Genomic DNA, 14,611 nt, shown 5'->3' on the forward strand with positions numbered 1-14,611 from the left:
ACAAACAACCATTCACTCTCTCACTCACACCTAGGGACAATTTAGAGTTACCAATCAGCCTAACATGCATGTTTTTGGACTGTGGGAGGAAACTGGAGTACCCGGAGAAAACCCACGCATGCACGGAGAGAACATGCAAACTCCACCCAGAAATGCCCCTGGACCGGGGTTTGAACCAAGGACCTGCTCGCTGAGAGGCAGCAGCTCTACCAGTTGCGCCACCGTGCTGCTTACTTTATTAATCCCAGAGGGAAATTAAATGTTGTTGTAACTCATCATCCTGGTTTCATTAAAGAGTTGTTATAGATACTGATGGCTGTGGACAGGAAGGATCTCTTGTAGCGGTCTGTCCTACAACGGATTTGAAGAAGCCTCTGACTGAAGACACTTTGTTGTTGTATGACAGTCTGATGAAGAGGATGCTGAGGGTTGTCTATAATGTTATTCATTTTATGAAGAATCCTTCTTTGAACAGTCATCTCCAAAGGTTCTAGAGGAGTCCCCAGAACTGAGCCAGCCTTCTTTATGAGCTTGTTGTTCTTTTTTAAGTCACTTGCTCTGGTGCTGCTACCCCAACAGATGATGACAGAAGAGATCATGCTCTCTACAACAGACTTGTAGAAGATATGAAGCATCTTGCTGCAAACGTTGAAGGACTTCAGCTTCCTCAAGAAGTAGTCTGCTCTGTCCCTTCTTGTAGACGGCTTCACTGTTGCATTTCCAGTCCAGTCTGTTGTCCAGGTGAACTCCAAGGTATTTATACTTCTCCGCCACCTCCACTTCTTCTCCCATGATGAAAAAAGGGTTGGATCTGTTCCTGATTCTCCTGAAATCTACAATCATCTCCTTTGTTTTGTTCACATTCAAGATGAGATGATTGTTTCCACACCGTGCCACAAAGCGGTCCAGCAGTTCCCTGTACTCAGCTTCTTGTCCATCTCTGATACACCCGACTACTGCAGAGTCATCAGAATATTTCTGCAGATGACAGGAGTCTGTTTTGTACTGGAAATCTGAGGTGTACAGAGTGAAAAGGAATGGTGAGAGTACAGTCTCCTGTGGTGCTCCTGAGCTACTGACCACCTGGTTAGACACACAACCCTTCAGTCTCACAAACTCCGTCAGGTAGTCTTTGATCCAGGCGATTGTTGAGGCCTCCACCTGAGTCTTCTGAAGTTTCTGACAAAGCAAATCAGGCTGGATTGTGTTAAATGTACTGGAGAAATCAAAGAAAATGTCTCTCACAGTGCTGTCTGCCTTTTCTAGATGACAGTGAGTTTGCTGAAGCAGGTGTATGATGGCATCTTCAACTCCAAGTCCATGCTGATAAGCAAACTGCAGTGGGTCCTGATATGTGTTTGTTTGTCTAGTCAGGTGGGTCAGCAGAAGTCTCTCTAGGACCTTCATGATGTGGGATGTCAGGACAACAGGTCTATAGTCATTGAGGACTGATGGGTGCGTTTTCTTTGGCACTGGAACAAGACAGGATGTTTTCCACAACACTGGAACCTTCTCCTGGGTCAGGCTAAGGTTGAAGAGGTGCTGCAGAACTCCACAGAGCTGCTCTGCACAGACATTCAGGACTCTGGGACTGACACCATCTGGACCTGCAGCCTTATTCCAGTTCAGTCTCTCCAGCTGCTTCCTCACCTGACTTCTGGAGACGCAGAGGGGGGAGGCAAAGGAGGTATCAGCTTCTTCTGATTTAGTTGAAGACCAATAAGTCGAAGAAGGGTCCATGACTGAGGTGGTAGATACAATATTTGAGGTGTGACAGGACAGCCTTGGGTCAATGGAGGGTGGTATGTATGTTTGGCCGTGGGCAAGAGAGGAGGATGCTGAGCTTGTTCCTGAACTGAACCTATTGAAGAATGTGTTCAGTTCATTGGCTCTCTCCAGGCTTCCATCCTTCTGATCCTCCTTCTGCTTGAAGCCTGTGATCTGTTTAATCCCTGACCACACCTCTCTGATATTGTTCTGTTGGAGCTTGCTCTCCAGCTTCTTCTTGTACACCTCCTTGCTGTTTCTTATCTTGACTTTTAGTTGCTTCTGTGTGCTCTTCAATAATTCCCTGTCTCTCTCCCTGAAGGCTCTTTTTTTCTGGTTTAGCGGTTCCTTCAGGTCAGTGGTAATCCAGGGTTTGTTATTAGGGAAGCATCTCACTGTTCTGGTGGGGATGGTGTTGTTTACACAGAAGTTTATATAGTCGGTCACACACTCAGTCATGACATTGATGTCCTCTCCATGTGGTTGGCACAGTGCATCCCAGTCTGTAGCGTCAAAACAACCCCGCAGGGCTTCTTCAGCTTCCATTGACCATTTTCTCACTGTTCTCTTTATTGTAGGTTGCCTCTAAACAAGGGGTTTATATTTTGAGCAGAGATACACAAGATTGTGATCTGATTTGCCCAGAGGGGGGTCTTGCTTTAGCGATGTATGAATCCTTTACATTTGCATAAAACAAATCCAGCGTTTTGTTTTCTCTGGTAGAGCAGCTGACAAACTGTTCGAATGTCAGAAGTGTAGCAGAGAGAGAGGCATGATTAAAATCCCCAGATATTGCAACAAACGCACTAGGGTGTTGTGTTTGTAGCTTAGCAACCTCGGAGCTGATGACATCACACGCAGTCTCGGCAACAGCATTGGGTTGAATGTAAACAGTTGCCAAAATAACACTGGTGAACTCTCTTGGCAAATAATATGGACGACAACTTAGGGCTAACAGTTCAATATCTGGACTGCAGAGATGACACTTCACAATAACATGTCCAGGATTACACCATCTGTTGTTCACAAGCACTGCCAACCCACCTCCTTTCCTTTTGCCACTCCTCTTTAAATCTCTATCTGCTCGTATGGTCAGAAAGCCTGGCAAGGAAACGCTGGAGTTGGGGATGTGATCCTGCAACCATGTCTCAGTGAAACACATAACACTGCATTCCTGATACTCTGGATGGGTCCTTGTTAGGGCTTGAAGTTCATCCAACTTGTTTCCCAGCGATCTCACATTGCCCATCATGATCGATGGAAGAGATGGTTTAAAATGTATTCTTCTCTTTTTCTCCCTCTTCTTTGCTCCTGCTCTGCATCCATGATGCCTCCTTTTCAACTCATTTGGGATTTGAGGCTGTAGTTGAGATATTATTTGAGATTTGGAGATGTTAATCAGCTGCTCCCGGTTGTAAAAAAACTTGTTGTTATGGTTACGCATCATAACAAATGTCCAAAAGCAAAGATATTTCTGTAAAAATCCTTCTAGCTGCACAGCATCCGACACCAGAGGAAATAATCATCCAAAAAAAGTGATTTATATCCAGAAAAAAGAGGAATTAAAGTTATCAAAAGTAACATCTCAGAATGAAAGTAACAGAGCTACTCCAACATGCAGCCACCTTGAGCGGCGCAATTCTAGAACAAAGAACGAAGTGTATTGTTTTTAAACCTAGCAGACGGTAAAAAGAGAATCACTGGCACCTCCTTGCTCTAACTTCTTCAAAACATTTCTCCTGTCTGTACTAAAAGTTCCTAAAACATTCCTGCTGTCCTCTTGACTTGTAGTGACCCTCTGACATCACTAGAACCACCCCCTGTTGGTTGTTTCAACCAATCAGGAAGTCCTGAAGTGACCGGAAGTGAGAACTCTTTAAAAGTCCACACTTCCTGGAACTTCTAGGCTTCAAGTCTGGTGAGTCTTCTGAGTCTTTGATGGAGTCTTCCACTCCTGAGTGGAACCTCTGACGGACTCACAGCTTGCCAGGTATCCACCCGGGAGATGAGCGTGTTTGTTTAACGGAGTAAACGACACGACTCCTGACGATGGCCAGTCGCTCTTACCGGAGATACTGGAAGGTAGCGTTGAAATGGACCCGACACCGGAGCTGATTAATTTCTGCAAAGGTAACGAGTCGTGACGCTCCAAGTGTACCGGAGGTTTGAACTGGTGTTGAAGGGAGCGTGCCATCCTGACACCCCCTTTTACCCATCTTTTCTCTTCATTCCTTCCTTTAAAACTCTTCTATTTTGCCAGTAATCTAAATGCCTTCAGAAATGTCTTGTTGTCTTATTAGTAAAGCGTGCCATGTTTTATTAATCAGAACCAGATCAGCTAATCACGTGTACATGTTTTGATGTTAAATTTTGATTCTGTTCACTAAATGACCACATTTATTCTGATGGGTCAAAGGAAATTAATGTCTCATGTCACTGATTTAAACAATCCTCACAGTTATCTCGTCACATGGCAGAAATTTAACTCGAAAAAGAGAGAACTCGTTATATTTAAATAATTGTAGTGGATTTGCAGCCAAGCTGGCCCTGACACCACTACACTGCTAATGTCCATGGTCTAAAAACAAATACAAGCCTGTTGTTTCCATCTCCCACATCAGGGTTTGGAACCTGTATTATAGGATATGTGTCTGCTGATTGAGAGAGCTTCTTTCTTTTGGTATCTTTGTCAGGTTTAATTTGCTTATGATCATAAGAGCGGGTTACAACACCTACAGGTTTTGTGTCTTCTGTTTCAACTTTTAAAGTTGCTTCATTTAATGCGGGGTATAGAGCAGGCGTACATTTGGGTGGAGGGGGCTCTACTTGTGGCACCTGCAGCGTTATCAGGATTGTGGATTATAGCAGGATGTTGTACTACAGTCATGGTCTCATTATCTTCTGGTCTGACAAACAAAGCATCAGTTTTTGTTTCTTGTTTAGTTTTTGTTTCTTGTTTAGTCTTTCACTCTGCTTTAGCTTTATTAATCTGTTCTCTTCTTAAGTGGGACTTTGTTTGTCATAATTTAGCATATTTTAGTTGGTCTTCTATTTTTTCTTTCTTTTTTTCCTTTATTCATTGCTTCTTTGTCTTGTAGTATTGTTATCATCATGTTCCAGGTGTCTGGTTTTAGTGTGTGCTCAATTTTATACTGTTTTTTCCATTTTTCTAAATATTTGGTTGAATCAGTGTTTTTTGACTCAAATTTAACATCTTTTATCTCTGCCTCTGAAAAGGACTTATTCTCATGGTTTCCCATATTATTTAAAGTACTCTTTGCGTTGTGGTTTTATTAATAGATGTGTGAGTGGCTTAAATGAAAATTCCTCCAAAGGGCCTCTTAGTACTTTCTGAAGGACAGGCTTCTAGGCCGATTTTTCTATCAACCGCTCCGGTCCTTCACTTAGGGCTCTAAACCCGAAAGCAGAAATATTTAGATTCATATAAGACCACTTCACCTAAAAAGGTCCTAATAGGGGATAAATAAATATGTTTCACGATCTTTATGTTAGCACCGCTAGATTTCCAGATCGTTCAACAGTATTCAGTCTTCCCCTCATTCATGCACAAATATTTACACACAAACAGACGTCTCTTTTTGTCCCTGCCAACAAGAGTCTCACTTAGAAGTTAAAGGTCTTGACTCATCCAGAAAGAGAACACTAAATATATCTTTCCTTCCTGTTACTCGAGTTTTTACTTTCAGTTTTAAAACTATTTTTCACTTCTTTCCCTGCCAACACGAGTCAGGTTTTGTTAAAAATCTTAAACTCATCCAGGGAGAGGGTTCTAAAAATACTTTCCCCTTCCTAAAGCAAGAATTCTTTTGTTTTACTGTTTTACTTTAGGTTTAAAAACCTTATTTGTCCCTGCCAACGTGAGTCTGGCTCTGTTAAAGACTGTAACTCATCCAGGGAGAGGGCTCTAAAAATACTCTCCCTTTCCAAAAACAAAACATTTTTACAAACTTTTGTTTTACTCACTCCGTCCTTGTGGTTCGACTTGGGTTCGGATTCCGTCAATCTGTCACTGAAAGATGGATGTGGACCTATTAATCACTGGTCTGAAGAGGAACAACACCTCCTGGGGCTTTGTCTCCGATCACTAGATTGATCGGGCCGTGCACGGGCATTCAGTGAGTCCGTCTCCACTCCCGCAACAAACAGGTATGTTGGATATCCGGGTCACAGGGCACCAGGAAATGTTAGGTATTTCTCCCGTACCTGTAAAAATAAAGAACCACACACCAGAGTAAGATTTTCAGCTAAGCTTTTTGCAAAAAGGGGGAAATTCACAGTTACAACACTAGGACTGGTTTCTGTGAACTCCCAAAGTTTTTCACATCTGCTCGCCTTTTTATTGTTCACACAGGAAGGAGGAAAAGACTGGACATCTTGATTAGGCAGATTACAACGAGAGCAAGATGATCTTAGAACATTTTGATTAAATGCTTAAGAGGAACAATGACAGTGTAAGATTGATGGGATATGAGCTGATATGTATAGCCTTGACATTTCTGGTTTTACAAAAGAACAAACAATTCAAAGTAAAAACATCTTGTGTAAGTACAGAGAATTCCTATCAGCTCAGACGTGGACTGATAGTTCTCCAGAAACTTCTTTGCTTTGTATGCACAGAAGTGCAGAAATCATGAAACAGTTTAAAATGATAACATAATAAATACTCTTACAGTTCCCTCCACTCACTAGGATCTATCACATTGTGCATCCTCAGACAAGCAAAAATAAATCCATCCATCCATCCATTATCTTTACCCGCTTATTCCATTTTGGGTCACGGGGGTCGCTGGTGCCCATGTCCAGCAGTCACTGTGCGAGGGACGGGGTACACCCTGGACGGGTCGCAAGTCCATCACAGGGCCACATAGAGACAAACGAGACAAACAACCATTCACTCTCTCACTCACACCTTGGGACAATTTAGAGTTACCAATCAGCCTAACATGCATGTTTTTGGTCTGTGGGAGGAAACCGGAGCACCCAGAGAAAACCCACGCATGCACAGAGAGAACATGCAAACTCCACCCAGAAAGGCCCCTGGACCGGGGTTTGAACCAAGGACCTTCTCGCTGAGAGGCAGCAGCTCTACCAGTTGCGCCACCATGCTGCCCAGCAAAAATAAATAAATAATAAAATACATACTTCTGTTATACACAGTTTAACTTCTACCAACTTTGATATCTTGTACCATAAACATTTTTTAGTTGCATCCAGTCCTGAAAAACACTCATCTTGAAAACATTCACTATTTAAATCCCTCAGCGATGGGGGGACAGCGGTGTTTTGCTTTGTTGAATGAAACTACCTCCTCAGCATGTTGTGTAAAACAAGTGTAACTTGTGTGAGGGACTTTGTTGAAAAGGGTCTTATTTCATTCATCATCACCACTGCAGATAAAGGAAGAGAAGAAGCCTGTGGCTGTGACCGTCCCTCCACAGCCTCTGTCTGTTCTACCTGGAGGCATCCTCAAACAACTTGTCAGAGACTCAGAGAAGGAGACCAAACAGAAAGAACCAGAGGTCAAAGAGGACAAATCGGTGAGTTGTCAGTGACTTGGGTATAAGCCCAAAATAATGAAAGCATTTAAAACTAAAGATGTTTCTTATTAGACACCACCTTGATTCTCTTATTGGGGGCTGCCATTGCAATGCATAGGAAAGCAGTGCATTGCTTCACAATGCACTGCTTCCCATGCAAATGCATGGAAGCCACCTATTATTCTACACCCAATAAGGGTTTCTTTATTTCTTTATTTATTATTCTGGTGAAGATTCTCAGTCATCCAGGACATGATGAATTCAAAAAGTGTTCAATACAAAAACAACTGGACTTTTAAAGTCCAGTTGTTTTTGTATTGAACGCTTTTTGAATTTATTTATTATTATTCCGTCTCCGTTAATGCGTCCCGAACCGCAATGTGGACCCTTACAAAAGTTATATCAAAACAACCGGCTCAACTCCGAGATGTGTGCTATTACTTTTATTGGCAATTGGAGTTACCATGGCGATGTATTTTGCTAATAAAAATGCCAAATTTCTCATAGGAAAGGAATGGGAGAAGACTTTTCAAAGAAACTGAGTAACGTGGGGAGCCATTTTGGTTCAACATGCAAGGCAGTGTATTGCATGTTAATTATCCTAATAGTCCTATGGTAGCTAATTAGCCTAAGATAGCTAATTAGCCTGCATTGCCTTGCTTCAGAAATATAACTTGCTATTTTGATTCAAGATGGCTGCCATAGCTACCTCAGCATACATAAAATTGACTATAACTCAGTCATTCTTTGAGTTATTAAGCTACAAAACATAAAATCGTTGTTGGATTTGTTTGAAACTCACAGAAAGTCATCATCAGACTTATCTCTAGAACTGATGAATGTTTGGAGCTATTTTGATTCAAGATGGCTGCCATAGCTACCTCAGCATACACAAAATTGACTATAACTCGGTCATTCTGAGTTATTGAGCTACAAAACAGAAACTCTGTTGGATTTGTTTGAAACTCACAGAAAGTAATCATCAGACGTATCTCTACAGCTGATTAACGTTTGGAGCCATTTTGATTCAAGATGGCTGCCATAGCTACCCCAGCATACATAAATTACAGCAAAATGAATAACGCTGTGAGCCATTTTGGTTCAGCATACAAGGCAGAGCATTGCCTTGTGAAGCCATTTTGGTTAAACATGCAAGGTAGGTGAAGCGGCCATTTTGATTCAATATGCAAGTTAGGCGAAGCGGCCAATTTGATTCAACATGCAAATTAGGTGAAGCGGCCATTTTGTTTCAACATGCAAGTTAGGTGAAGTGGCCATTTTGTTTCAACATGCAAGTTAGGTGAAGTGGCCATTTTGGTTCAACATGCAAGTTAGGTGAAGTAGCTTTTGAAAATCAAAAATCCAAGATGGCCGCCGACAAAGCGAAAAAGAAAAAATACTATAAATAGGTCAATTTTAGTGATATTGAGCTGAAACTTGGTGTGGTGATAGCTGAGAATGTTTCCTATCAAATGCTGTATCAAAATAAAAAAAAATCCAAGATGGCCACCAAAGCTATTTTCAAATTGCTTTAACTCAGCCATTTTTATACATAGAGAGCTGAAATTTGGTGACGTTGTAGCTGAGAACATGCACTATCATATATGGAATCCAAATCAAAAATACAAGATGGCCGCCTTAGCTAGAAGAGAAAAAACACCATAACTCGGCCATTTTTAGAGCTATTCAGCTGAAACTTGGCAAATTGGTAGCTGAGAATGATCCCTAATAGTGTCTGAAGGAAAATTCAAAAATCCAAAAATGACCACCTTATCTAAAAGAGAAAAAATACCATAACTCTGCAATTTTTAGAGCTATTCAGCTGAAATTTTGTATAGTGGTAGCTGATAGCAAACTCAAACTTCTTTTACAATTAAATCAAGAAATTAAATCAGCACCAGCCTGGCAGCCCCCGTCAAAGTTTCTCCAGGAACGTTCTAATTGGGATTATTTCTACATTCTGCTGACAAGGCTCTGTTTTCACATTTTGTCAATTTTCAACCACAAAATTCAAAGTGCTTTGGGTTTTACGTGACAGACCAACACAAAGTAGAGCAGAATTGTAAAGTGGAAGTAAGAAGAAACTTTTACATGTAAAAGCATCAAAAGTGTGGCATCTATTAGTATTCAACCCCAATTATTCTGATGAACCGAACTTAAAACTGGTGCAACTACCGGTATTTAGTAAATTATAACAATTTCCGGAGAACATCAAAAAAGACCAGCCTCAGACTGGATACTGTAATGTTTTTGGAAAACTCCAGTAAGTAGTGATGTTAACAGTACTGTAATGATTAAGTAAACTAAAGACCCAGAAATGCTACCAACACACAAAAAAAGCATTTACAGGCTTTATTTTAAATGGACTGCAGCTCTGGACACTGGACCTCAGGGATTGATTTGCAGATCTGTCAAGGATTAGGACATCCCAGGAAGAGCACGGTCCAAGCAAATGGTCCAGATAGATGATGAGGTCTTCACAGAACAAACGGGTTAGAGAAATCAGCAGGCTGAGCAGAATCCAGAGGGCCAGGCAGGGGTCAAACCATAAGATCCGAGAGCAACAACTTGTCAGGCAGAGGAGCAGGCAGGGCAAAGTAAAAAGCCAGGCGGGGGTCAAAACCTTGAGATCAGAGAGCAAACGTTGGCAGACAAGAATCAGGCATAAACAGGGGTTCAGAAAGGCAGAAATGGGTCAGGTTCTTTAAAGAGCTTGGTTTGGCTTGAAGAGGCTGGATCTCTTTGGCTGAAAGCTTCAGATATTCTGGCACTGGTGCAGTGGCTGAGAGAGGCTTTTAAACAGCTTGAGATAATTAGGCAGACACTGGTGAGCTGTGTTAAGTGATAGGAGTTGAGGGAGAGCAACAAAAAAAAGGAAACATGACATGAACAGTCCAGAAAATATAAATCATGACAGTACCTCCTCCTTAATGTCCGGCACCTGACGGACCACCAGGTAGATCTGGATGTGCTCTGTGAAATTCACAAATGAGTGATTTATCTAGAATATGTCGGGCAGGAACCCAGGAGCGCTCCTCCGGTCCATAACCCTCCCAATCAACGAGATAGCGGAGACCTCTACCCCATCTTATGGACTGAGGGAGACATTGCACCGCATAAACAGGGTCTCCATCGAGGAGCTGGGTGGGAGGAGGGGGTCTGGAGGGGGGAATGAAACGGCATGACTTGAATTGTTTGACCCGTGACACATGAAATGTGATGCGCAGGGCACGTGGGAGGCGTAAGCAACAGCAACAGGATTGATAATCTTTGCAATGGGAAATGGACCAATGAACCTAGGAGCCAGCTTACGGTTCTCCACCTTGAGAGGGAGGTCTCTGGTGGAGAGCCATACCCTCTGCCCCTCCTGGTATGCTGGGGCCGGGACACGGTGACGGTTGGCACAGCGAGAGTAGACTGCTGTGACAGACTTGAGGGTCCTGCGGGCTCTCTTCCAGACACGATGACATCGCTGCACCATGGTGTGAGCAGAGGGGACAGTGGCCTCCTTCTCCTGTACAGAAAAGACAGGGGGTTGGTAGCCATATACCACATAGAAGGGAGACAGACCAGTGGCACAAGATGGTAAGCAGTTAAGGACAAATTTGATCCATGGCAAGTTCTCAGACCACTTAGAGGGATCTTGCTGACAGAGAGCTCTGAGTTTGGTCTCAATCTCCTGATTAGCTCTTTCTGTCTGACCATCAGTCTGGGGATGAAAACCAGAGGAAAGACTGAGATTGATGCCAAGCAGACTGCAGAACTCTCCCCAGAACTGGGAGACAAATTGTGGACCCCTGTCCGAGACAATGTCACATGGTAGGCCATGAAGACGAAAAACTTCACGGGCCAGAACTGAGCTTAACTCTTTAGCAGAGGGGAGCTTCTTGAGGGGAACAAAGTGAGTCATCTTGGAAAAACGATCAATTATAGTAAGCAAGACAGTGAATGAGTTGGATTCTGGCAAACCTGTGACTAAGTCCATTGCAATGCACGCCCATGGTCTATGGGGAATAGGAAGTGGTCGGAGTAGCCCAGATGGTGGCCTCCTGGAGGGTTTGACTTGAGCACATGTTTGACAGGAGGTAACAAAATCTTTGACATCCTGGACCAAGTTCTTCCACCAAAAACTGCTCCAAACCACTGACAGTGTCCTGCTAATTCCTGGGTGGCAAAACAGACGAGATGAATGACAGAAGGTCAGTACCTCTGAGACAAGGTGATCTGGGACAAACAAATGATTAGTAGGACAATCCTTGGGAACAGGATGGTCATGGTAGGCCTCCTCAATCCTCCTCTCCAGATCCAAACGAGTGACCCCCAACCTTACAGACTGAGGAAGAATGAAAACCTCACCACCGGTCTGTTCCTCCCCAGCTGGCTCATGTAGCCGAGAAAGAGCATCAGGTTTTGCATTCTTGGACCCGGGTCTGAAAGATAAGGAGAAGTTGAAACGACTGAAAAACAGAGCCCATCTGGCCTGTCTAGGGTTAAGCCTCTTGGCAGTCTTTAGGTACTCAAAATTCTTATGGTCCGTCCATTTGATAAATGGATGCATTGCTCCCTCCAGCCAATGACGCCACTCCTCTAATGCTAGTTTGACTGCCAACAACTCTCTGTCACTAACGTCATAATTCCTCTCAGAGGCAGACAAACGTGGAAAAAAATGCAGAGGGATGGATCTTAGCATCAGAGGGAGACTGGTGACTCAGTACGGCACCCACCCCAGTATTAGAGGTGTCAACCTCAACAATGAACTGTTGAGTGGGATCAGGGGAGTGGAGAACAGGGGCGGACGTGAACAGGTCCCTGAGAAGGGTGAAAGCTTTGTTGGCTTTATCAGACCACAAAAACCTCTCCTTTGTGGAGGTTAGAGCATGGAGGGGAGCAGCAATGGAGTTGTATTTCTTTATGAAACGATGCTAAAAATTGGCAAATCCTAAAAACCTTTGTAGTTGCTTACAGTTTTCTGGTTTGGGCCAATCTTGAACAGCAGAAACTTTAGCTGGGTCCATAGACACCTGATCAGGGGCAATGGTGAAGCCGAGAAACGAGGTTGTGGTCTTATGAAATTCATATTTCTCTGCTTTAATGAAAATATTGTTCTGGAGAAGCCGGAGGATGACAGATCGAACATATTTCTTGTGAGTGGTTAGATCCTTGGAGAATACAAGAATATCATCAAGGTAGACAAACACATATCGCCCCACAAAGTCTCTAAGCACATCATTAACCAAAGCCTGAAAAACTGCAGGAGCATTAGTGAGGCCGAAAGGCATCACTAAATACTCATAGTGACCTATTGGTGTGTTGAAGGCAGTCTTCCATTCGTCTCCCTCTCTAATTCTGACTAAATGGTATGCATTACACAAGTCCAACTTGGTAAAAACATTGGCCCCTTGAAGCAACTCAAAAGCAGTATTCATGAGGGGAAGAGGGTAACGGTTCTTTACAGTGATGTTATTGAGACCTCGAAAATCAATACAGGGGCATAAGGAGCCATCCTTCTTCCCCACAAAAAAGAAACTAGCACCTGTAGGAGATGAAGATGGGCGAATAAGGCCAACCTTACAGGCGTCATTAATGTAGCTCTGCATGGCTTCGTTCTCTGGTCTAGAGAGGGAGTATAAACTTCCCCGAGAGGGAGAGGTGCCTGGAAGGAGGCACAGTCATAGGGTCTGTGTGGTGGCAGAGCAGTGGCTCTGTGCTTATTGAATGCCTCCTTAAGGTCGTGATATTCAGGTGGAACTTTACTCAGGTCAGGGTAAGTCTCGTGGACACCGTCTGACAAGGAAAGAGAACTAGCATGAAGTAAGCATTTGGTAAGACAATCTTGACCCCAACCAAGCACTTCACCGGTGACCCAGTTAAGATGAGGATTGTGTGTATGCAGCCATGGAGACCCAAAAATCAGTGGTAACTCAGGTGTCTTAATAGCGAGAATCTTAATGGTTTCATGATGGTTGCCCCCTACCGTGACTTTGATGGGTTCTGTGGTGTGAGTTACCTTATGAAGGAGATGACCGTCAATAGCTCGGACCTCTTGGGCACGTTCAACAGGAGTGAGCTTTATCTTGAGAGTGGAGGCCAAATCTAAATCAATAAAATCTGCATCAGCTCCTGAGTCTACAAAATCGGGGAGTATGTGTTCCTGTCCATGAAGATGAAGAAGAGCCTGCAGTGACGTGAGTGAAGAGGGTCTTGCTCTGACTTGGTGGCTCAGTAGAAGCCTCTTCTCTCCTACTGAGCCTTGTCTTTTAACAGACACCCTCTTGCTTGGTGTCCCTCCTTACCACAATAGAAGCAGAGGTTGTCCTTAAGCCTTCTCTCACGTTCCCTTAATGAAAGCCTGGTCCTGCCAATCTGCATTGGTTCAGGTTCCTCAGGCTGTGATGAGATACTGGAGCGAAAGGGGAAGGACTAAAACCCCCCTCTCTGCGAGGTGACAAGTAGGCCCTTGATCATTCACTCCTCCTTTCCTGAAGTCTGAGGTCAATCCGACTGGCAAGAACCTCCAGTTCCTCCAAGTCCTTTGGTGTGTCTCTGGTGGCGATTTGGTCCTTCACCTCCTCATTAAGACCTTGATAAAATACATCACACAAAGTGTCATTGTTCCAGTTACTATCAGCAGCTAGCGTGTGAAAGTCAATGATGTATTCTGGCACTCGTCTCCTTCCCTGTCTTAACTTCAGAAGACTCCTGGCTGCCTCTCGCTCAGGAACGACAGGATCAAAAATTCTGATCAACTCTTTAGAGAACTCTTTAAAAGAGTAACAGACATCAGAGTCTCTCTGCCATTCTGACGTACCCCAAAGTTTAGCTTTGCCTGAGAGGAGTGAAATTACATATGCCACTTTGGATCTTTCAGTGGGGTATGATGAAGGTTGTAGCTCAAACTGGATAGAACAATGAGTCAAAAAACGACGGCATTGAGCAGGCTCACCTTTAAACACCTCGGGTGGGGACAGCTTGGTCTCATGCATAGGAGAAACATAACACTGAGCTACTGGAGCTCTCGCAGAAGTAGATTGCTGAGGAGGAGAAGGATTAGACATACCCTGCAGTAATGACATCATTTCTTGCATCTTCTCCTGTAGGTTACAGATTGAGCTTTCTACTTTAGAGCGCCAGTTATGTGTGGCAGCTGGGTCCATGATGGCCAGATTATACTGTAATGATTAAGTGAACTAAGGACCCAGAAATGCTACCAACACACAATAAAAGCATTTACAGACTTTATGTCACAATCCTCACAGTTGGAACCCATTTGCAGGGAGGCGAGCGAG

The 14,611-nt window shown here is 43.5% G+C and overlaps 1 protein-coding gene across 3 annotated transcripts in view; it reads left to right on the forward strand.

Annotated features, from left to right (window-relative positions):
- LOC119425154 (unconventional myosin-XVIIIb) overlaps nt 1–14,611 on the forward strand; it is a 281,445-nt gene that overhangs the window by 25,926 nt on the left and 240,908 nt on the right. For all 3 annotated transcript variants that reach the window (XM_037692688.1, XM_037692689.1, XM_037692690.1), the window contains exon 3: nt 7,182–7,325. In XM_037692688.1, coding sequence (XP_037548616.1) covers nt 7,182–7,325 — 144 coding nt within the window. The remainder of the gene's footprint in view (nt 1–7,181; nt 7,326–14,611) is intronic.

This window comes from Nematolebias whitei, chromosome 18, assembly GCF_014905685.2.
Source record: "Nematolebias whitei isolate Nwh7 chromosome 18, NemWhi1, whole genome shotgun sequence".
NCBI lineage: Eukaryota > Metazoa > Chordata > Actinopteri > Cyprinodontiformes > Rivulidae > Nematolebias > Nematolebias whitei.